The 20668-nt window shown below is 45.7% G+C and overlaps 2 protein-coding genes and 1 long non-coding RNA gene across 5 annotated transcripts in view; 1 reads left to right on the top strand and 2 right to left on the bottom strand.

Moving 5' to 3' along the window:
* Positions 1-6658, bottom strand: CRYZ (crystallin zeta). Of its 2 annotated transcripts, none has more exons than XM_065842283.2 (9): positions 6578-6658; positions 5031-5155; positions 4544-4696; positions 3701-3864; positions 3000-3051; positions 2368-2517; positions 1872-1973; positions 1695-1790; positions 1-1433 (listed from the first exon to the last, which is right to left on the bottom strand). In XM_065842283.2, exons 2-9 carry the CDS (start codon positions 5139-5141, stop codon positions 1272-1274), a joined length of 990 nt encoding a protein of 329 aa, XP_065698355.2. In that variant the 5' UTR covers positions 5142-5155; positions 6578-6658; the 3' UTR covers positions 1-1271. The 2 variants fall into 2 exon arrangements, with proteins under 2 accessions (XP_065698355.2, XP_065698356.2); XM_065842284.2 differs by lacking the exon at positions 6578-6658 and adding an exon at positions 6013-6116.
* Positions 6659-6699: 41 nt separating this feature from the next.
* Positions 6700-12745, top strand: TYW3 (tRNA-yW synthesizing protein 3 homolog). Of its 2 annotated transcripts, none has more exons than XM_065842285.2 (6): positions 6700-6908; positions 7110-7181; positions 9614-9712; positions 10454-10525; positions 10813-10946; positions 11753-12745. In XM_065842285.2, the coding sequence occupies exons 1-6, from the start codon at positions 6735-6737 to the stop codon at positions 11979-11981; spliced, it is 780 nt and encodes a 259-aa protein (XP_065698357.2). In that variant the 5' UTR covers positions 6700-6734; the 3' UTR covers positions 11982-12745. The 2 variants fall into 2 exon arrangements, with proteins under 2 accessions (XP_065698357.2, XP_071666144.1); XM_071810043.1 differs by having other exon boundaries at positions 7053-7181.
* A 4423-nt stretch (positions 12746-17168) lies between these two features.
* The window catches only part of LOC139828266 (uncharacterized), a 57387-nt gene continuing 53887 nt past the window's right edge, over positions 17169-20668 (bottom strand). The window contains exon 3 of the long non-coding RNA XR_011739680.1: positions 17169-17737. This is a non-coding gene — a long non-coding RNA (uncharacterized lncRNA). The remainder of the gene's footprint in view (positions 17738-20668) is intronic.

Below are 20668 nucleotides of genomic sequence, written 5' to 3'. Positions count from 1 at the left end.
TTTCAAAAGATTTTACCAATTATTTTCTTAGTTTAGATTAAGCAAAACATCAGTAGAAATGAATGCCTGTTCAGAAAAACATCACAACCTTGAAAATGGTAGATGAAGTTACCACCTGAGGAAACTGTACACGGACTCAGAGAACACGTGCTGACTTACGACAGTAGGGCTCCATATGAATCCATACCAAATGCTAAAAAGCAAGTAACCTGCACAGCCAAAAATACTTCTAAAAAGTTTGGTTAATAAGGCCTCACTTTTCCGCAAAGGAACAGAAAACCTCATCCTTAAGTTGAGAAAACTTTTCTGCAAGTGATAACTTCTCTGTTCATTAGAGAATTATATCATTAAACAGAACCGCCTGTAATAGCAAATAGTATTTCGGGTGTACAAAGTCAACGCATCAAAGAAATTGTCTTTCCTTAACTGGATTGTATTTGGAACAAGACAGCAATGCACACACATTAATGAATGAACTAACAAATTCGCAGCACCCATGGGAGCAGCGCAGCCTCTTCTCCTCATTCCAGCCAGGGATCCAGGTGTAACAATGGTCCCAGGAAGAACAGAAATCCTCACTACCCAGCTATTTAGCATCACAGTAGCAACTGCTTCTGCCAACATGAGTGGCTGCAAATCAGCAAACACCAGCACTCAGAGTTATGGTCCCTCTGGCTTAACAGGGATATTCCAGCTCAGACATCAGGCCAGGCACAGCAAGATGAAACTGTCTCTGCTGCCCAGCAGCTCCATTTGAGATTCTTTGGCCATCTTTTGAGCTGGAGAGTCAACTACTTTGGCAGTAAAAGCTTTTATTCCAAGCAAATAAGGTGACAAAATATGAATAGGACAAATCTTGTGGCTAAAGAATTTACAGATTCCTAGTTAATGCAATGATTAGTTTTACACATTTGTGTATTTGCTTATAAAATGAACTTGATTTTGCATGGCGTACATTGGCCTCAATACAGCTCCACATAGAGCACAATACCAAATTTGATCTCAGATATCAGCTTTTCCTGCTCCCAAGGCCACACCAGAGAAAATTCATTCTTCCCACATCAGCCAAAAAAGGTACAAAACTTAAAGTATACACAATTCTGCTTATTACAAAAAGAAAACAGATTGTTAATCAGTTAATGTAATTAATGTACGCTAGAATTTGCTGTTACCGTCACACCTGATCAAAAGTATGTTTTACAACATACGTTCAATGAATCACATAAGCGAAGGTGCAGCTAGAACAGCTACAAAATCAATGGAAAAAGACTTTATGGAAGGAGCACCATCTTTCCTCGGGCACCGCTGCTATTAATAATGTCTTCGTGAGCCTTAACGACTCTCTCCAGCGGATACTCGGACCCCACGCTGGGTTTCAGCCAGCCCGCTGCTATGCCATCAAGGAGTGCCGCTGCACATTCCTGTCTCTCCTCCTGCACGTAATAAAGACAGCATTTACCACAAGGCCTTTGCATTCTAGAAAACCATTGACTATTTAAGCAAGCATTAAACTGAATTTCACAACCCAAATGTATTTTCTGGTGTCCTGAGATTAAATCAAAACATAAAGGAATGAACAAACAAGTTATTTGCAATGAAATTATGCTTTCATCCCTACAAACAATTGTAACTGGAAGTAGAGAGGTGTTGGAATCAGCCAACAAAACATTCTGTAAAATAAAAATGTTTCTCACCTCAGTTGCAAGAAACAGACTAACTCCAATGATGCTCGATTCTTTGCTCATGGTGTCTCTTGGGTTTATCTCAACAGGACCTCGACAGCCCACAACCTGTCACAAAGACAGTTCCAGTTAGGACTGTAGAATTGCGTTCTAAATGCACAGAATAAAGCCAGTGATGAAAATCCTCACCATGACCCTTCCTGCATGGGCCAGCAGCTGCAGGTCAGCAGCGAGGTTGACGTTGGAGAGCATTTCTATGATTATATCCACTCCTTTCATCCCGGTGCATTCCTAACAGGACACAACGCGGTATTCAGATCACTCCCTGGGTACCACCTGGTTCATAAGCTACAGATAACATACCTTTTACAGTTTACTGGTTAGATCTTAAAGTGCGACCTTTGTACTAAGGCTGACAGCTAAGAAATTTAATTTCAGCATATTTTCATGTGCTGAATTGTGATATGCTGCCACATCAGAATTTGCTGGAATGTGAGAGTTTGTAAACGCCACTGCCCGTGAGGAAAGCTCAGCTCAGCCAGCCTGGCAACGCTGGGTAGGGATGAGCAGGCAGGACGCTACTGCTCCTACAGAAAACTACTTTAAGAACTTCTGCAAAAAAATATTCACATTTTGGTAGCAAGAAAAATACCCACTGCATCACCTAGCCCTGATACATGCTTACCTTAATTTTATCAATGTAATTAGCTTCTCTGTGATTAAATGCTTGGTGAGCGCCATTTCTGAGAATCATGTTCATCCCTTCCTCAGTTCCTGCTGTGCCCAGAACCTTCAAACCACAGGCTCTGGCAATCTGACATGCTGCTATTCCCACCTGAGGGAACAAAAATAAAGTATTTTTACTCTTTCCTTCTTAGTATTTTAAATTTTATATATTCTACCAGCAACTTGGAACTTATCCAGTTAAAAAGTTGGCATGGAAACTTTTTTTTTAAGCCATAATAAGTGATTTGGATCTTAGAGAGCTGAGAACAACTTGTGCATATTTGTAAATTCCAGCTTTCTGCTATTAGTTTTATCTCAAGAAAGCCAGTTGTAAAGCTGCTGGGCCAATATCGACAGCAGAAATGTGTTTATTATGTGACACTCTGTTAGCAGCCTTACGCAATCACCCATGCAGTTTCATAGTTATTTGGAGTAACAGGGTTTGTTCTAAGAAAAAAGCATCCTAAGGTGTCAGAAATAAAAACCTGGTTTTGTTGATCCACTAATTGATATAAATGTGACTATAAATGACAAAAGCAGATGCAGTGACAGAGAACAGCAGTTCTATCACTTGCCTTCTCCAATACTTACTCCCCCACTTGCGCCATGCACCAGCACGCTCTCCCCTGCCTTGGCACGTCCTCTGAACAGAGAAACACAAAATATTGGCGTCGTGATTGCGGAACCTCATCACCAAGCATCGGACTGCAGATACTGACATCAAATTTCATCTTACACACACTATTATTTCCAATTTACGTTATGGCTAAACAGGTATAATCAGCCTCTTTGGGGAAACAAGGTGGCAAAACAAACAGTATCATTTATGAATTTAATACGCAATTATGTCAGTACGCAGCTAGCAGCAAGTCACAGTCTGGTATAACCTCAGCTCAAGATATTCGCCTGTTACAGATCCCTAAGTACATCATAGCGGTTCTGATAATTTCCCAGCTCTCCCACCCAGGCTGTGGTGCTGCAGGGAGTTCAGGTTCCCCGTCCTCACCAAAATACCTATGAGTATTGAGAGCTACACATTTTATTACAAGATTTTTATCAAAGAAGCCCTTCCAGGCTTTCCTTCTAGAAGAAACACTAAACAGGAAAATACAGCCACTGACTTCTATGTAACAATTACCTTACAATTCCATCAGCATAACAAATTCATCGGAAGTGTTTTCAACATTTTCCACTCATTGATCTCCCCCCATTTTACAGGACAATGAAAATATGGGCTTCAATATTTTAAATATTCAAAGGCAAAATGCACAATCTTAGATTTGGCAGCTTACTTTTGGAACAGGGCGCGATAAGCGGTCCAATAAGGTATTCCAATCGCCGCTCCCTGCCTGAAGTCCAGTTTATCCGACAGAGGAAAGACTCTGTCAGCGGCAGCAAGGGCGTACTCTGCATATCCTCCAGAGACCGTGCCCGTGGTAAAAACCCTGTCGCCTTTCTAGAAAAGAGGGAAAGAAAGTACAGAAGTTCACCATTTCCCTTAGTTTTTCCATAATATACATTAAGAACCAGTCCAGGGAAGTTTAGGCTATTTCTAACAGCTCTTATTAAAAAATAACCAGTTATATTTGTCACAGAGAAGATTTTATAAATGCTAATACATGCAATCAATGCAACACAAACCACATAATTTCATATATTTAGATATAAGTGTCATAATTATAACCCCTGCTCTCCGGTGTAACACACAAACCTACTGTCTCATTAATATTAGCCTTAATGAACCTGAACACTAACAAATTCCATTCACTGGGCGCCGATTCTTGCTACCAGCAACAATCTCTCATTTCTCGCACAACACTTACAAAAATTCCGAGACAGGCATTTCCAACACAATTGTACTACCATTTTAATGTTTGTCTAAAACCAACAGTCTAGTGACTTGAAAGGAAGAACAGATTTTAAAACTAAATTAATTTCACAGATATCTTTTAGCAAACTGATAACTTTCTTCTCCTGTCCAAAGACTTTCCCCCTGAGTAAATCTAAGTAAATCTGAGTGCGCTCACCCCAAACAGATAACGCAATTATGAGCAGGAACACCAAGAACAGGAGCGTGGCAATCACACAGAGGGGAGCCAACAACCACCAGTGAATCAAACCCAATGTATAAATACCTTGAATGCAGTGACATGCTCCCCAACGCCCTCGATGACACCAGCCACGTCTGAGCCCGGGGTGTAAGGTAAGGCCGGTTTTCTAGCGTAGCTTCCAGAGCGAATATATGTCTCCACGGGATTCACCCCGCAGGCGTGGACCTTAATCAACACCTAAAGGAAAAGATGCTTCTTAAGTAATAACTTAAAAGATTTAGAACTTGAACTCACAGCACACTATCACAGCATTTTAACTAAATTCTTAAACAGAATCCACAAAAATTCAGCGTTGAACTGAAGCTGCTTTCAGAAAATCCTTTACATGGAATATGTAGCTCCAATAATAGCAAAAAGCCCGTATTTGTAAAATGCGATGTCTCAGGTAGTACACACTGATCAAAAACTACATATTGAAGATGAAAAATTTTGGTTTGTATTCTTAATTCTGTTCCAAGTGTATCTATTATCATGCAATATCACTATTTCAGTTCACAGAACTCCTTTATACCTGATTTCCTTTTGGATCAGGAATTACAACATCTGACTGGAGTTTAAGCACTTCAGGGCCACCAAATTCAAAAACTCTGACGGCTCTCATCATATTTCTTGTGGCTGCCATAGCAACCAGAATATCTGCAGGGAAAAACCAAAATAATAATTTTGTATTGCCTTCAAAATTTATTTTTTATATTCAAACTAAAGAAATCAAACAACCACCTGTCAAGGAACTGATTAAATAGAACCTCACTCCTGACCGAAATGTTCAGATTTTTTTGTTTGTTTTGTTTTGGAGAATTTTGTTTGTTTTTCTCCAAATCTTGCAAAAGGCAGAAAATTAGCCCTACCACCTGCAGGCCTTTATGCGTATTGAGAGAATCACATGCAAATAATTTATCCGCAGCAGCATTTCTACAGCAGCTCCTGTAAACACTACACTGCTATCACATATGTGGAAATGGACAGTACTTTAGGGAAAAACATTGACAATTTCCTGTAACATTCTGGTGAAATGGTGAGGTGGAGGCGATGCGAGCTGTCCTGCTGCTGGGGGAGCCCCGGGGAGCGGCCAGGCCGGGGTTCAGGGCAGGACAGCGGCGGGGCCCCGGAACCGCCCGGGGGGAGCGGGCAGAGCTGGCGGAGAAGCCGCGACCAGCCCCTCCGAGCCCGGGGTCCCTCGGACACCCACACCCCGCGGGAGAAGTTCCACAGACAGAGGGGGCAGCAACCACGGCAGGCGCGGAGGGGTTGGGAAGAGCACGGCCGGTGGGGGCTGAACTGCCGGACACACGGCGCGCAGCTACGAGCCTGGCAGCCCAGGGCAGGGCAGGGCAGGGCAGGGCAGGGCAGGGAGGGCAGCCCGGCACAGCGGCCCCGACTGCTCCTGGCTCCCGCCTCAGAGCAGCGGCCGGTAAGCAGAGGCCGGCGCCCCGCCGCCAGCAGGCACGGCCGGATGAAACGGGCCTGGCCTGGCCGTCTCCCGGGAGACTCACCGGCTGCTCCGGAGGGAGACGCTTCCGCAACTCAGCGGGGCCCGGGGTTGGGGAGATGGGGCGTGCCGTCCGGAGACACCGCCCGCAGCACCGGCGGGCACGCCCTCTGGCCCCGCCCCGCGCCGGACACGCCCCGCGCCGGACACGCCCCGCGCCGGACACGCCCCGCGCCGGACACGCCCCGCGCCGGACACGCCCCGCGCCGGACACGCCCCGCGCCGGACACGCCCCGCGCCGGACACGCCCCGCGCCGGACACGCCCCGCGCCGGACACGCCCCGCGCCGGACACGCCCCGCGCCGGACACGCCCCTCTGGTCCGGACACGCCCCGCCAGCCGCGCAGCCGCTGCTGGAGGTTCTGCGTTCCCGCTGGCCCGGAGGGCCCGAAGCAGCGGGTCCGTGTCTACTCGGCCCGCGGAGCGCAGCCCCGCACACCGGGGGCGACCGGTACGGGCAGCGCGGCCCCGCCGCCAGCCCCGCCTCCCCGCTCGGCAGCGGCCCGTCCTGTTGCCCGGGGCGGGACCGGGTCCCGGAGCCCGCGGGGAGCCCCCCGCGCACCGCGTACCTCTGCAGCTCCTGCCCCGGACAGCGGCCCCGGCCGAGAGGCGGCGGGGCGGGGGCAGCCGGGGCGGACGAGGCAAAGGGCGCCCTACGCTCCGCCCTCGGCCTTCGCGTGCGGAGGTTTGTCCGCGGCGGCTCCCGTCGGGTTCCCACGGCCGGCGATGGCGGCGTTCGGGCGGCACAAGGCGCAGCGGCTGGCGCGGCCGGACGGCAGCCGGAGGGGCGGCCTGGACGAGCGAGCCGCTCCCGTGGTGCGGCTGCTGAACGGGCGGGCCCGGTTCTGCACCACCAGCTCCTGCGCGGGCCGCATCGTGCTGGCGCAGGGCAGCACCGCGGTGAGTGCGGTACCGGGTCCCGCCCGGCCCGGCGGTGTCTACGGTGTAATGGGGATCAGCCGGGTCCGAACCGCCGTGCTGTAAATGTGTCTGTGTACTTTCTGAAAATGTGCTTTTCTAACAGCGGCTTGATTGCCCCTGCAGGAGCGGGATCGGTCCCCGCCGTCTCGGTGCCGCTTTAACCGTTTCTCCCGTTCGCAGGACGCCGGGATCCAGAAGCAGAACTGCACGTGGCTCCTGGTGACACATGAGACCTGTGACAAGGGCGACGTGGTAAGAGGACAACGCCGTACGGCTTTTGTACTTGTTCAGTGCAATGTGCCCGATGCCATGGGAAACACCTCATGGAAAATATAAAGGCTTTTTGAGGTTTTTATTCCTGTTACTGAGGTGCATTGACACTCTAATTTCAAAATCTCTCTACGTGTTCTACTTAATAAATTCTTAAGACCTGCTTTGAAGAGAATGGTTTTAAGCTTAATACCAGGTTCCTTATATAGTTGCAAATGCAGCTAGTATGAAACTTGGGTTCTTTCTTACTGTCTGGAGTCACACAATCACAATACCTTAGCAAGAAATCAGGAATTTCTATTGCTTCTGCAGCAGAAGACTGTCTTTCAAATAACAATTTCTGAAAATCTAAGATACAGTGATTCTTACTTTATTTTTCTCAAAGCCCTTTCCTTACAGCTGTCTTGAGTTAAAAACACTGTCTTGAGTTTAAAACTGTCTTCAGCCCAGTTTGCCATGCTAACATTTTGTTTACACCTGGAATTACTGTAACAGTGAGTCTCTTCTACTGCATTTTTAATTTAGTATCTGAAAGTCCCCTGCAATTAAATAAAACAATAATGGGGGGTGTATGCTTTCAAAACAGTCTGCTCTGTGTGTGCATCTCTCTGCTTTGCCTGTCCCCAACAACAGTTACAAGGTAAATATTCTCTCATTCAGTCCATATTTCATTTTAGCCTATGCAGACATTCACAGACATGCACAAAAAAAAAATCTCCAAACTATTTGCCTTCATTAGTATGTGTTCTAGCAAAGCGGAGCTTGTGGAGATTTCCATCAGCAAGTTTCAGGCTGAGCAGGACACAGTAGGTTGTTACTGATTTATGAGAGGAAATTGTTTGATTTTTCCTCTTCCCTTTATAGGTAGACTGCATTTTTTTAATGCATGAATTGCAAGTGTAAGAAAAATGTCTTTGATTAATTTTTAGACTATTATACTCTATGATAAAGCTTTGCTAGTGCGGTATTTAGGAAAGGAGAAGGGAAGTCAGGATGCTGTGTGTTGTGCTTCTCAGCTGTCAGATGATTTCACCTCAATGTGTACATCAACCTCAGCAATACGAACATAGTATATTTGTTTTGTTATTTATTTACAATTCTCCCACGCAAGTGCCAGACCCGTGAGCTGAGGTCCTGCTGCACAGCGCTGCGTCCTGCAGCGTCCGTCATTCCTGTTCCTCATCAGCACTGGCACAGCTGTGGTTACTTGGGCATGTTTTAAAATCTGGCGCACAAATTACAAGCGAAACCATTCAGAAAGATCTGCTTTCAACTTAAATAAGAACATTTACGGAGGAGATGCTGCATAAATACATCTAAATACTTTTAAGTGTTTAAAAGAGAGACCATTGGCTTCAGCAGTTTCCTTTTATGCCATCGTGTCTATAAAAAGCATATGAATTTGATTATTTCCTGAAGATTTGCTTGAATATTTTCATTTTACAGGGAAGACGAGGAGAGCTAGACAAAACAACAAAGTCTGGGAAAACAGCTGCAATTTCTCAAGTTAACATAGCAATTGGTTTAGTACCGTGAATTAAGCAAGCAAAGGCAAATAAGGGGGGGCAAATAGATACAATGAAGTAAGTAATATAACTGCTTCGAAGGGACCTTTCTGCAAGGAAGAGTCTCATATCGGCCCTTAAGATTTCCTGTATAAAAAATAGCCTAGAAAAGCAGATAAATGGTAACAGCCATGCAGAACATTGGCTGTCTGCGCTCCGCAAGCGCAGGAAGAATTGCCGCTAGCATCTCAGTCTGCTGGCAGGTCTCTGAAGGTCTTTTATTGAATTTTATAATTATGAAGTTACTTTTATTTTTTCTTGTCTTGTGTGTTTATACCTCTAATTTCAACCTCTGAATTTTTTATCTTTATAACTCTCATACAGTAGGCTATGTGTTATTACTTAAACTGGGATTAAAATGTGGTCGAGGATGTTAGGCTGTGAATTTAATCTGCTGAACCTCAGGAAGTTTTCTGAAGTTGAGGAATGTACTTCAGAAACTAAATGCCTTTGATTTTAAAGGACAATTTAGGGGGAAAAAAATTCTGAGGTTTGTTGTGCTGGCAGCACAGCAGTCCTGTTCCATGCTGCACGGACTGTACAGGTGCGTTTGAATGCACAAAGAAATAAACAGGGGAGTGCACTTTTTCAGGTTTGCAAGGAATTTCTATCAAACCAAATCAGTTTAGCAAACAGAATCATGGGAATCAATGGAATTTCTATGTATTACGAGCAATGAACAAATCAAAAGCAGCAGAACAAACCTGATTGCTTGGAACTCATTTGCTGCACTTTTAATGCTTTTTTCACACACTGACTAACTATTATTTTATTTTTCTCCCTTTTTTTTTTTTGTGGTAAAAGTGTGCACTAGCAGTATTAATGTGAACATTTTGATGTGTTTTCCAGATGACAGCACTGGAGAAAGCCACCGGTGACGTTGTGCTCAAGTTTGAACCATTTGTTCTTCATGTGCAATGTCAAGAGCTGCAAGATGCTCAGCTTCTGGTAAATGTACATCAGTAACCATGTCACAGTGCTGTCCTATTCCGTGCTGGAACAGTAAAAGTATTGGCTCCTGAGTAAGCTTTAGCACTTGAGAATAGTCCCAAGTGTGCTGTATGTTTAATAATCAGGGTAGGAGAAGTAAGCTGATGAAGAAAACAGCTTTCACATTAGCAGAGATTTTGCTTTACATTTTAGAAAGCGGGATTCCTCAGCTATGGGTGTTGGAGCTGCAGCAGGCAGACGTTCTGCAGTGCGGCCAGGTGCTGTGGCCGGGAGCGCTGGTTTGGTGCCCAGCCTGTGGTGAAAGCACCTTCCCCTCCTTCACTTCCTGCTTCCAGAGCGGCTTGGAGAGCGACGCCTGGTGCCGTTTTTCCTTCGTTAATGCAGGAGACTTGATGAGCTGCTTTTATAGCACTGCTGGCTATCGAAGTGCTGCCTGGCTGCCAGCTCTGCAGATAGAACACATCATGGCCAGAGGAACATTCATGGCCTGTCTGACCCCACGGGCTGGGATCTGATAACCGAGAGTGACTGTGGTGCTTTGAAAACCAACCACCATTTGTGATACTGCGTGGGTTTGATCATTTTAACATTGTAACTGTTATTGCATTAATTTGGGGAGATGGTTTCAAATAAGTTTTTTGCAAGACTGAGATGATAAGCTGCATTGCAATCCATCCATAATTATTTCTTGCTGTAAGAGCATGTGAGACCCGTTTAAGACATTTATTTGTTCTGCAGCATTCGGTGGCTGTCGATTCTGGGTTCAGGAACTCTGGTATTACAGTTGGCAGAGGAGGAAAAATCATGATGGTAAGAACTTTTCTGCTTACCTGTAAGGAATGTATCAAGATCATGTCGTTACTCTTAATCCCGTTTTTTTTACAAGCCAAGATCTGAATTGCACTATGATCGACAGCTATCACAGGGTATGCTGTAGCAAAGAAATACCTTTCTGCTTTAGCTGACAGCAAACTAACCAATTGTATGGATAAGTGTTTGCTTGGTTTTTTTCCTGTAATGAATTCCCATATTATTTAAATAACCTTCCTAAACCAAAAATCTTTACTGTAGATAAATCATTCTCTGTGTGTTTGCAGGCTGTCCGGAGCACTCATTGCTTAGAAGTTCCATTGTGCCACAAGGGGAAGTTGATGGTCTCTGAAGAATATATTGAATTTCTGATACATGTAGCTAATCAGAAAATGGAAGAAAACATCAAGAGGATTAACAGGTTTGTTAGATTACACCAATCCTGTTCATGACATCTAAATCCAAAAGTGAAAAAGGCATAGGACCCCCCCAAAGTCTAAAATACAGATACAATTTCAATTACTTTTTGAGGTCTGCAGACTATGAACTATTTAAGCAAAAACCTATAAACAACATGAGTTTGCAGACTGTCTTTGTTACTGAGTAGAGTTGCTTTTTCTAATGATATTATAGCAGCATTTGTTATTCTTAACACAGTAACCGTTTCAGAAGTATTCAGGTTGCAGCACAGACTTTACCTCACTAAATGCTCTGTGTAGTGTCCAAACCTGATGGTTTCTGAAGGTGGTGGGTGTTTACATGCATCTCCAGCTGGGGAACAGACTGGGCTGAGGAGCCCAAGAGGATCAGAGACACCAACATGTATTGAGACCAGTTCCTTTCCAAAATCTTCCTTGTTTTTAACAGTAATTGCTAGTAGTAGCAGTTCATCTGACCATTAATACCATATTTTATCAGACATTTAACCTGATACCATTTTATGGTTTCTGTTGTCAGGTTAACAGGGTCTTAATGGCATGTGAGTACATCCCCCTAATTGCTTTCTAACCTGAGCTTTACAGAGAGAAGTGGCATGGCATCCACAAGGACGCATGCTGGTATTTCTCATTTTTCTTCCAGAAGTGGCTAGAACATTTCAATGTTAGCAATGATTTTCTTCTCTTAACACCTTTGGATTGTATTACAAAAGCAGTAGTTTGTCAGAGTGGTTATGCAGATCCTAAGCACACCTACAAAAATAATAACTACACAATTGTTTCTTTGTAGGTTCTACGAACGCTTAGAGTCAGCTTTGAACGCTGCTGTCAGTGCAAACAGCTCGTCCTCCCAGGAAACAGGGAAGAATCGCTCCGTGTACGTTCACAGAAGAAAGAGAAAGACCATGCAAGAGCAAGGTGTGCGGACCTCTCCAGAGGATCACAATGCAGAATCGGAGCCCCAGGATGGTGCAGAAAGCAGTCTGGCTATTTTTGCTGAAATCATGATAGCAGACTAAGACGTTTGAAAGCAAATTGCGAACTGAATAATAATGCTCTTTGTAAGAGATATAAATACTGCTGTAAGTAGTAACATTCTCATGGACCCTTACCAGAAAAAAGGTAATTGAACAGAACTGTGAACATGTTTAATGCCACAGAAGCACAGAGAACAAAACCTTAGAATGTTTTGGGATTTTTTTAACAGCACTGTTGAATTAACAATCTTTTACTCCGTCAGTTACCACAGAAATAACTGGTTTGCTGCAGCCTTTGTCCATGTTCTCCACGGCAGCATTTCACTTCCAAATGCTGGGTTTACACCCTCTGATATTTTGCAGAGCAGAGAAACTAAAAGCTGGATTGTTATCCTTGGAGGTTTTTAATCCCTGTAGGAACTCCAGAAAGCAGTGTGCAGCAGTATTGATGGCCCTTTCAAACACAAAGCCACAGAGTCAGCTGAGGAGCAGTGTCTGGTGTGAGGCTGGACAGAGGAGTAGCAGCTTGTCCTGCTCTGTGCATCTCCAGCCTGGAGCGGCCAGGATCCTACTGGGCGCACAGCCGGTGCCGCTTTGCTGCGCTTTGCTGTGTCAGGCTCCGGCCCCGCTGTGTTCGTGTGTTCTGTGTGTTATTTGTTTGCACCTTTCCACCAGCTCTTGCTTGGTTCAGTGTGGGCAGCAGCCGCGTTGCTCCCAGTGCTGGGCAGGTCAGCCCAGCTCCGCAGCAGCGTTTGTTCTACCAGGCCAAGGACCACTGGCATGCAATAAAAAATTTAAAACTGGGATTGTTTGTGCATTCCTGTATTGCACCATGGGAAAACGTCACTCCATACTCATGTATTTTTCAGAAAAATGGTGGATTTGTAAACCTTAGCAGCAATGAATTCTGAGCACTTCCCTCTAGGTCTGAGTGATTGCTCGCACCACACAAGACCCTGACTGAAGGAAATGGTTTCTTTGGAACAGTAACTCCAGTTCACACAGGTCATTGTTTCCATTACATAAGCCTATATCTTGGGGACATTTTAATTCAACTGTAAAAATTTGACATACTAGGTGGCAGCCAAAGGGGAAAGTAATGGGGGACTTTAAATAGATTCTGAGAGATGTGTTAGGCTGTGTTTTCAGTAGCAGGCATGCCAAAAAAAATAAACCTGAGCCTTTTGTGTTGCTTGTTCATGTTACTGACTTACAGCCTGAACAGTCTGGGATGTTGCTCTCATCCTGTTCCTGGTGGCTTGAAGGATCTTGGCACCTGGTTGTGGCACGGGCTGGAGGCCAGTGCGGGTCTGCCCTCGCGAGGAGGTGGTGGCGGTGCCAGGTGAAGCTGCTGCCCTGGGCTGCCCACACCATCAGCAGCTCTGCCATGTCCTTCCTGTGGCATGGGGACACAGTGGAGTGTGGGGCCAGGATGGGGTCCCACGGCTCAGGCAGCCACAGGCGCAGCAGTGGGAGCACTAAGTGTCCCCGTGGAAACTGTGGTGACCACAGCTCCTTGGGGACAGGGCTGAGGCCTCTGCCACATATGGTGAGTCACCCTCCGGGGGTGGCCTCAAACCTTCACAACCAAAGGATTCCTCAGACCCTCATCTCCAAGGCACAACCACATTTCTGTGAACTGGGGTGAAGCCCCAAATCTTCCATCAACAACAGCAACTTCTGCTTCAGTGTGGAGGGGCAGAGGGATCCCACAGGGACACAGACACGCCGGCAAAGCCATTGGTGGCTGTCCCCGTCCCACATCCTGCAGGTCCCTCCTCACTGCCCATGGGCGGCTCCCGCCTGTGGAGCGACAGCTGTTGCTTTTAAAAGACGAACAATCTGAACCATCTTCTGCAGTCCTAATAATGCCTGGCTCTGCTCCATTAGCAGCGATGGTTAATGACCATCAGCAGGTTCCACACAACTCATAGTGCTGTGATCTTGTATCACAGGCAGGAAGATAAAATTCAGAGCTGCAAGTGCAGAGATGTGAAGAACCAGATCAGGCTACAACCCTGGCTCATAGTCCATGTTTTCAGACAGAGGAGTCCTGTCCCAGCGTTCGGAGAAGGTCAATAACTCCTGAGCACCCACAGTCGCCAGTGTGTCTGTGTGAGGTGGGCAAGGGGTCACGGGTACCACTTTGGGGGATAAATCAGGACCCCAGTGTGTGTTCACAGGCAGAGCTGGGGGCTATGGACAGAGAGGCCTTTTCCTGGTGCTCAATGCAACTACAGCACTTTTTGGGAAGCTCCTTTTTTCTTTTTCTTTCTCTTCTTCATTTTCTTCTTTTTCTTTTTCTTTTTCTTTGTCTTTGTCTTTGTCTTTTTTCTTTCTCTTTTTCTTACTTTCTTTTTCTGTCTCTTTTTTAATTCAATCCAAAATCTACAATAATGGCTCAAACCTTTACAGTATGTAACAGCATGTACAGGATTTACATTCTTAGTAATACAGTTTGTCAGGAACTGATGTGTGATACGATCCCATGTTCCTCTTAAAAATTATGCCAAATTCAGGAAGACTTTTTGACAGTCTTGACCTAGAGAGGTTATCCTAACTATCGCCAACATGTTACTTTATACCTGTTAACTCCAATTATTGAGGACTGTCAGGGGCCTTGTACAGTTAAAAAAAACAAAAACAAAAAAAAAAAACCACCTGAGACCCTACAACAAGAAAAATAAACAGTGGCATGATCCTCAGTGAAATATTGGGGAAACATGTTACTTCGGTGCTTAAAATTTTGAACAGTTTTTACAAGGTTTTTCTGATTTTTCACCCCCCACAAGGTTCCAGAGGGTGATGCTGAGGTTGTTTCTTGGTTCTGCAGCCTCACCGGGACATGCTTCTCTTCTTCACCGAGCTTCTCCCAGCCTCACCCAAGTGTCACAAGTTCCCTTGAGATGAACTGTGTCAAGCTGTGTTTTATTTCCAGCTCCTGTAACGAATCCTGTTACACTTTAACTGCACTGTTCAGCAGCAGGCAACAGGAGGCAGCAGCCTTTGGAAAGGAGGTTCTGGGGTTCCTTGCACAAGAAAAAACTACTGATAAGCAACTAGAGTCCTAAAATGGACAAATCTTTACCATTAGTATGTGTGCTTAGCCACTTAATTAATGACAGCATATTTGCAGCCCAATTTTCATATTTGCTTTTGCTATGCTAGCATATCAGAACATTTAAAATTGCAGGTTAATTCACTTTGCAGTCAGCTGTTTCTGTGGAGACAGATGTATCCATTCACTCTGATGACCTTTTTCACCCAAAACATTCAGCATCCATACCAGAAAATCACTTTGCAATCCCCACATCAGAGCCAAACCTCAGCCAGTTGTGCTCAAACCGGCGTCCAGAGGCACTTCAGCCTGGGAGTCACCGAACTGATGCACCGAGACAATTCTTTACATGGAAATCACAAGTGTCACAAGCACAAGTATTTGCTTGAAAAGGCTTCTTCCTCTGAGATGTAGGTGCTTGACTCGGTTGACAAGAACCGCACAGTCACAGCATCAGCTTGCAGTGGGAATCGCAATTTCACACTGAGTGAAACTCTCAGGACAGATTGGGTACCGGTTCTCAGCCATCACCCCTATTAATGCTTTACTTCATTTTGCTTGAGTGTGCCTTTAACAGCATGCGATTGTATAAAATTTAGTCTCAGTTTTAAAAAATAACTTTATACTATTAAATATCTCACACACTAGAGTTTTAGAAGGTCTTCCATAATTTGTTTACTGAAAATACACAATTATTTTACAATATCTTGTCAATTTGATTTTACATAATGTGATATTAAGGAGAATGCTTAACTTCTGATCTACCAACAGTTGAAAATAACACCAGTGCAGCACATTGTGCATTTTTTAAATGAAACTTTGAAAGGCAATTTGAGTATTTTTTAAAAATAGATAATCACATGCCTAAGTTTCCTTGCTGCCTGCTTAATTTATTTACACCAAGAGAAAGCCTGTAAGAATTATTGTATTAAACCTGACAGCTCTGGTGTGACAACAGCAGATAACTATTTTACTCGGACATCAAGAACAGGCTATCTTCAGCTCTTTTTAAAAAACAGAGAACAATAGCCGAATTCCATAGAGAAATTTACATAAGCTTTTATTCTGCTCTCTGGTGCAGTTTGTCTATGGTAACTGAACAGATACAATACTTTGGTCAATTTGGGGGTGGGGGGGGAACAAACAATCCCCCCTTAAAAAAACCCACAAAACAAAAACAAACAAAAAGCCACAAACAAACCTTATTCTGTTTTCATTTTCTCTTTCTGAAAAATGTTTTTCTCAAAACCAATAGAATTTTTTATCAAAAATAACATAATTCCTTTCCTCAAAGAACACTGCAATCAAGTTTTATAGTTACTGTAATTAGATTTTTTGAAGAAGACTCCTAAAAGCCGAGAATTTACCTGTTTACCTGTGCTATCCCCCTGTCCGCTGGCAGCCAGGCCGGCAGCCCCCCCGGGACCGAACCTGCCGGTTGTTGCTGCTCCACATCCCCGCGCTGCAGGGACGGGTGCGGTGCGGCCGGGGTCAGAAACAACCTGAGCTGACAGCGTGTGACAGCTTCTAAGTGTAAAAGAACGGGATTTTTCGTTTCTCTAAATAAGCACCTTTTAAGTACAATTTTACAGCATTTTAACATTATACGGGAAATGCAATAATGTGTACAGTGCAGGTTCACAGATGTTTGTTCTGTTCCTTTAGTCACTCCCAAGTTTTCAACACTTTCGGGTGGTTTATTTCGGGGTTTTTGTTGCAGTACGGGGGCTGCTGGGCGGGCAGGGGCACGGGCCGGGAACACGGGCTGGGGGCGCGGAACGTGAGAGCGCGGTTGGCTGCAGAGCCCCCCGAGCAGGGACCTGCAGGACACCCGGAGACACCTTGCGGGACCCCCACCCGAAGAGACCCTGTGGGAGCCCCCGGAGAGATCCTGCGGGATCCCCCGGAGAGACCCTGCGGGACCCCCCCCGGAAGAGACCCTGCAGGACCCGCCCGGAGAGACCCTGCGGGACCCCCCCTCAAAGAGACCCTCAGAGAGACCCTGCGGGATTCCTCCCGCCTGTGCCCGCGGAGGCCCCTTCGCTTCCCGTCCCTTCCCCGTCCCTTCCCCGTCCCTCCCGCTCGCTCCCCCGCCCCGTCGCTTCCCCGGGCTGAGCCCCCGGCTGAGCCCCCTCTGACCCGCAGGGAACGCAGCGACATCAGCGGGCAGGACTGCGGTGTTGGTGTATTAGGAATTCCAGCAATAACACATTTGTCCGGAGTACGTGAAATGCGCCGGCAGCCTCAGAAAATGTGAAGTGTCGGACTGATGGTGCTTGTGATTTTGATACTAGAAATGTCCGTAAGCCGGTTCTGCAGTAAAGAGTTTCATTAGTGATTCTGGAACTTCCAGCTGAGGCTGCCGGTATCTGTAACTCGCTGACATCTGCATAAACCCGCACGTTCTGCATTCGGTGTATCCCACTGAAATCCTCTGGGGTCATTCCCCACGGAGGGGGTTTGATGTCGCCATCTCCTGTTCCTTTACCGGCCCGGCCCGCGGAGCCACAGATCCGCGGGGACACCGGCCCGTCCGCGGGGCTGGAAACGCTCCCGGTAGGGACGGGGATGATCGCCGACACAGCAGCTGTCGCAGATGGAGCGACTATCACCGGCACAGCAGCTATCGCAGATACAGGGACTATCGCCAGTACAGCAGCTATCGCAGACACAGCGACCCCGCAGCCCAGTGCTGCTCGCCCGGCGCTCGGGGCCGCTCTGCCCGACCCGCTCACTCACCCTGGGAAGAGAAAAACGGGTTCTTGCGATTTGCTACGTTCTGGCGGTAGAAGCCATTGAAACTCCTGAAATACTGAACAGCTGGACTGGAAAAACCTGTTTTGCTTGGAATTACCACGATTTTCCACTAATAGAGATGTAAATGGATTCCATTGCTTTCTAAGAAGTTTTCGCTTTCCATGATCAATTCTATATCAATGTTAAGCCAACAATACTGCTCTTTTATAATCTGCCTCTTTTTTTTCTTTTTTCATAACATTGCTAACAAAAATCAAGGAACATTTACAAGTGAAATACGCCCAGAGTTTATGCATGTAATCTACTTTTTTTTCCACTATTTTGCATCCCTCAGTAGCATCATTTAGACAGAATTTTCTTTGATTGCACTGAGACTGAACTAGATTTTGTTTTCTCCCACTGAAAACACACCCACGTCAGAAATATTACAGAAATAGAGCAGTGATGAGAAAGTAAAATACAGCAGAATTCTATGTAGCATTCTGTGCGGGATCTATTAATACATGTTTTCCCTGCACCATCTTCAGCTCAGAATGACAGACCAGACCCAGGGACCTGCCACTCCTGGCAGATACACACAGGGACGGCAGGGGATCAGAACCTGCCCGAAGTGTGCAATGTTACAAATGACCGCTTTCCCCTCACTCCTATTACCTAGATATGAAATTTAAAATTCAAGAATGTGCTTGCAAATCCACAGCACTCTGGGGCAATATTAAATGAACTCCGTTTAATAAAACGCATTCCAAGCTGTTATTTTGATTGAAGCATTATACTTTCTGCCTTGCAATAAGTAGTTCAGATTTCACCGGGTCACAGAAAATTTTTGAATCACTCTCTCTCCAAATCATATTTAAAATACAGACTTAAATAACTGTGTCAACAGATATCTTCCCAACACAAACCAGAGATAAGGCACATGATGCTGCATTAAAGCTGTCGCTGCATTTATCTCTCAAGTCGGTGAATGAAATGTTGCCATCCTCAAAAACATATTGATCGTCTCCTTCATAAAATATATCACGCTCCTGAGGGAAGTGATGGCATCCCGTTTTGTCCTCAGTTCACTAAAATAAGGAGTATTTTGATCACAAATGCCTGCTATTATCAAAACACAATCACGGTTTCAACAGGATTAGCTAACCCAGGTGAAGCTGTGCACAGGTCCCCCTCTTTTTTTTTCTCTGTGCGTCACACTGCATCTGTTTTTAAACGCTTTGTCATTTAGAACAGAGGCACCAGACAAACCCCGTGCATGGTGCCACTCCCCGGATTCACCAACTGAATGCTCTGATTCAGTGTTTTCTCCCTAGAAAATGCATATGTGAAAATCACAGCAGACTTGCAGAAGATGGTTAAAGAAATATTTACAGAAATATTGACATATTTACATATGCAGTTCTGCAAGCTTGAAATGGGAAAACAAGTGCAATAAATGCAATTAAGGTCTTGGGGTTCCAGACTGATATAACTTGCATTTCCCATCAAGATAAGTGATCATTAAATGATGAATATTGTCTCTCACCGCACTGCCTACAAGAAGGTAGTACAGGTGGGGTGACATCAGAAAAGTGTCAGCCCCATCAGGCTGTACAGCCCCTGGACTCAGAGGGTGTGCAGTGGTCCCTCTGTGGGGAGCCCCTCTCCATGGGGGGCCCCTCTCCATGGGGAGCCCCTCTCCATGGGGAACCACTCCTCAACCAAGGAAGAGCCCCCGCACCTCCCGTGTGCCTGTGCAGGAGTTTAAGCTGCCATATCCCTGCCACCTGAGCACCGCTTTGGGGTTTTCTTTCTTATATATGTTCACTGTACATGACTGTCCTTCTGGCATGACAGCAGTGAGAGCCGGGGTGGTGGAAGTGGCAGAGCAGCAGCGGGAAAAAAATACCTGACAAACAGCAACAGCCTCCCAACACCCCTTTAAAATAATAACGATTTACCAAATGGTTGGGAAGTTGTTATAATTCCTTTTCCAAATTATTACTCGCCCTTTAGATTAGAAATGAGGCCAGGGTTAGCAATCAGCCATAAATGGCAGGATTTCTGAAGTAGAAGCACTTGTCTGATTGTGAAGTGGAGGCCATTATTGCCTTGATTGAGTCTCTCTTTTTTTTTTTTTAAAGCTTGCTTGATTTGTGGCTGAGAGCGCACATTCACCGCTGTACCAGGAGCAATCAGAGCTTTCCCCGGGCTTTTTTGCTCAGCGATTTAGGGTCCACTACTTTGGCACAGCTGCCACCTTTCAGCCTCCATCAAAAGCACAGATATTTCTAAGTGAACTGCATTTGTGTTTGTCTTTTCTCCTCCTGCCCCTTCTCTCCTTCCTCACCCTTTTTCTTTCCTTTTAAAAAAAAAATTTCCCTCCTTTGTGTGTGTGTGTGCGTGTGTGTGGCTTTTGGGTAGGGGAGAAGGGGTCAGAATGAATATATTGTGTGAACTTTAATTCCAAGTAAGAATCTGAAAGAAGACAGCTGAAGCTGTCTGAGGTGTCATCTGGACTCCAGGTCACATAACAAACCTGCAGTTACATGAGAAATAGGGACAAAGTGACTTGCTCAAATGACTGAAGGCAACCAAAAGCACTGACAGGTGTCTCGGTGCTGTAGTTTAGGGTTTTGTCTGCCTGAGAACCAGATTCAAGCCAAGAACTTGTATTTATACCTTCTCTCTCCAGAAACTGCTTGCTTTGCTGGCACATCCCATCTTACATCTCCTGCCACCTCTGCTCTGAAGATGTGCAGCACAGTGGGGGGCCTGGGACAGGGACAAGCTCCCCCAGAGCAGGGTGTCCCCAGAGCAGCAGGTCCCTGGAGCAACGGGTCACCGGAGCAGCAGGTCCCAGAGCAGCAGCTCACCAGAGCAGCAGGTCCCTGGGCCAGTGGGTCCCTGGAACCCACTGGGCACTTGAGGCTCA

This window comes from Patagioenas fasciata, chromosome 6 (genome assembly GCF_037038585.1).
Source record: "Patagioenas fasciata isolate bPatFas1 chromosome 6, bPatFas1.hap1, whole genome shotgun sequence".
Taxonomy (NCBI): Eukaryota; Metazoa; Chordata; class Aves; order Columbiformes; family Columbidae; genus Patagioenas; species Patagioenas fasciata.
Note: the sequence above shows the minus strand (reverse complement) of the source record. Positions and strands in the feature narration are given on the sequence as shown.

Bases quoted from the DNA above. Each gene is read 5' to 3' on its own strand.
- CRYZ (XM_065842283.2), bottom strand. From the start codon at position 5,141: ATGGCAGCCACAAGAAATATGATGAGAGCCGTCAGAGTTTTTGAATTT. The intron at 3,052-3,700 runs GTAAGCTGCCAA...TTCTCTGTTCAG, and splicing joins TATCGCGCCCTGTTCCAAAA to AGGACGTGCCAAGGCAGGGG. The intron at 1,974-2,367 runs GTAAGCATGTAT...GTGTCCTGTTAG, and splicing joins ATTACATTGATAAAATTAAG to GAATGCACCGGGATGAAAGG.
- TYW3 (XM_071810043.1), top strand. From the start codon at position 6,735: ATGGCGGCGTTCGGGCGGCACAAGGCGCAGCGGCTGGCGCGGCCGGAC. The intron at 7,182-9,613 runs GTAAGAGGACAA...TGTGTTTTCCAG, and splicing joins CCTGTGACAAGGGCGACGTG to ATGACAGCACTGGAGAAAGC. The intron at 10,947-11,752 runs GTTTGTTAGATT...GTTTCTTTGTAG, and splicing joins AACATCAAGAGGATTAACAG to GTTCTACGAACGCTTAGAGT.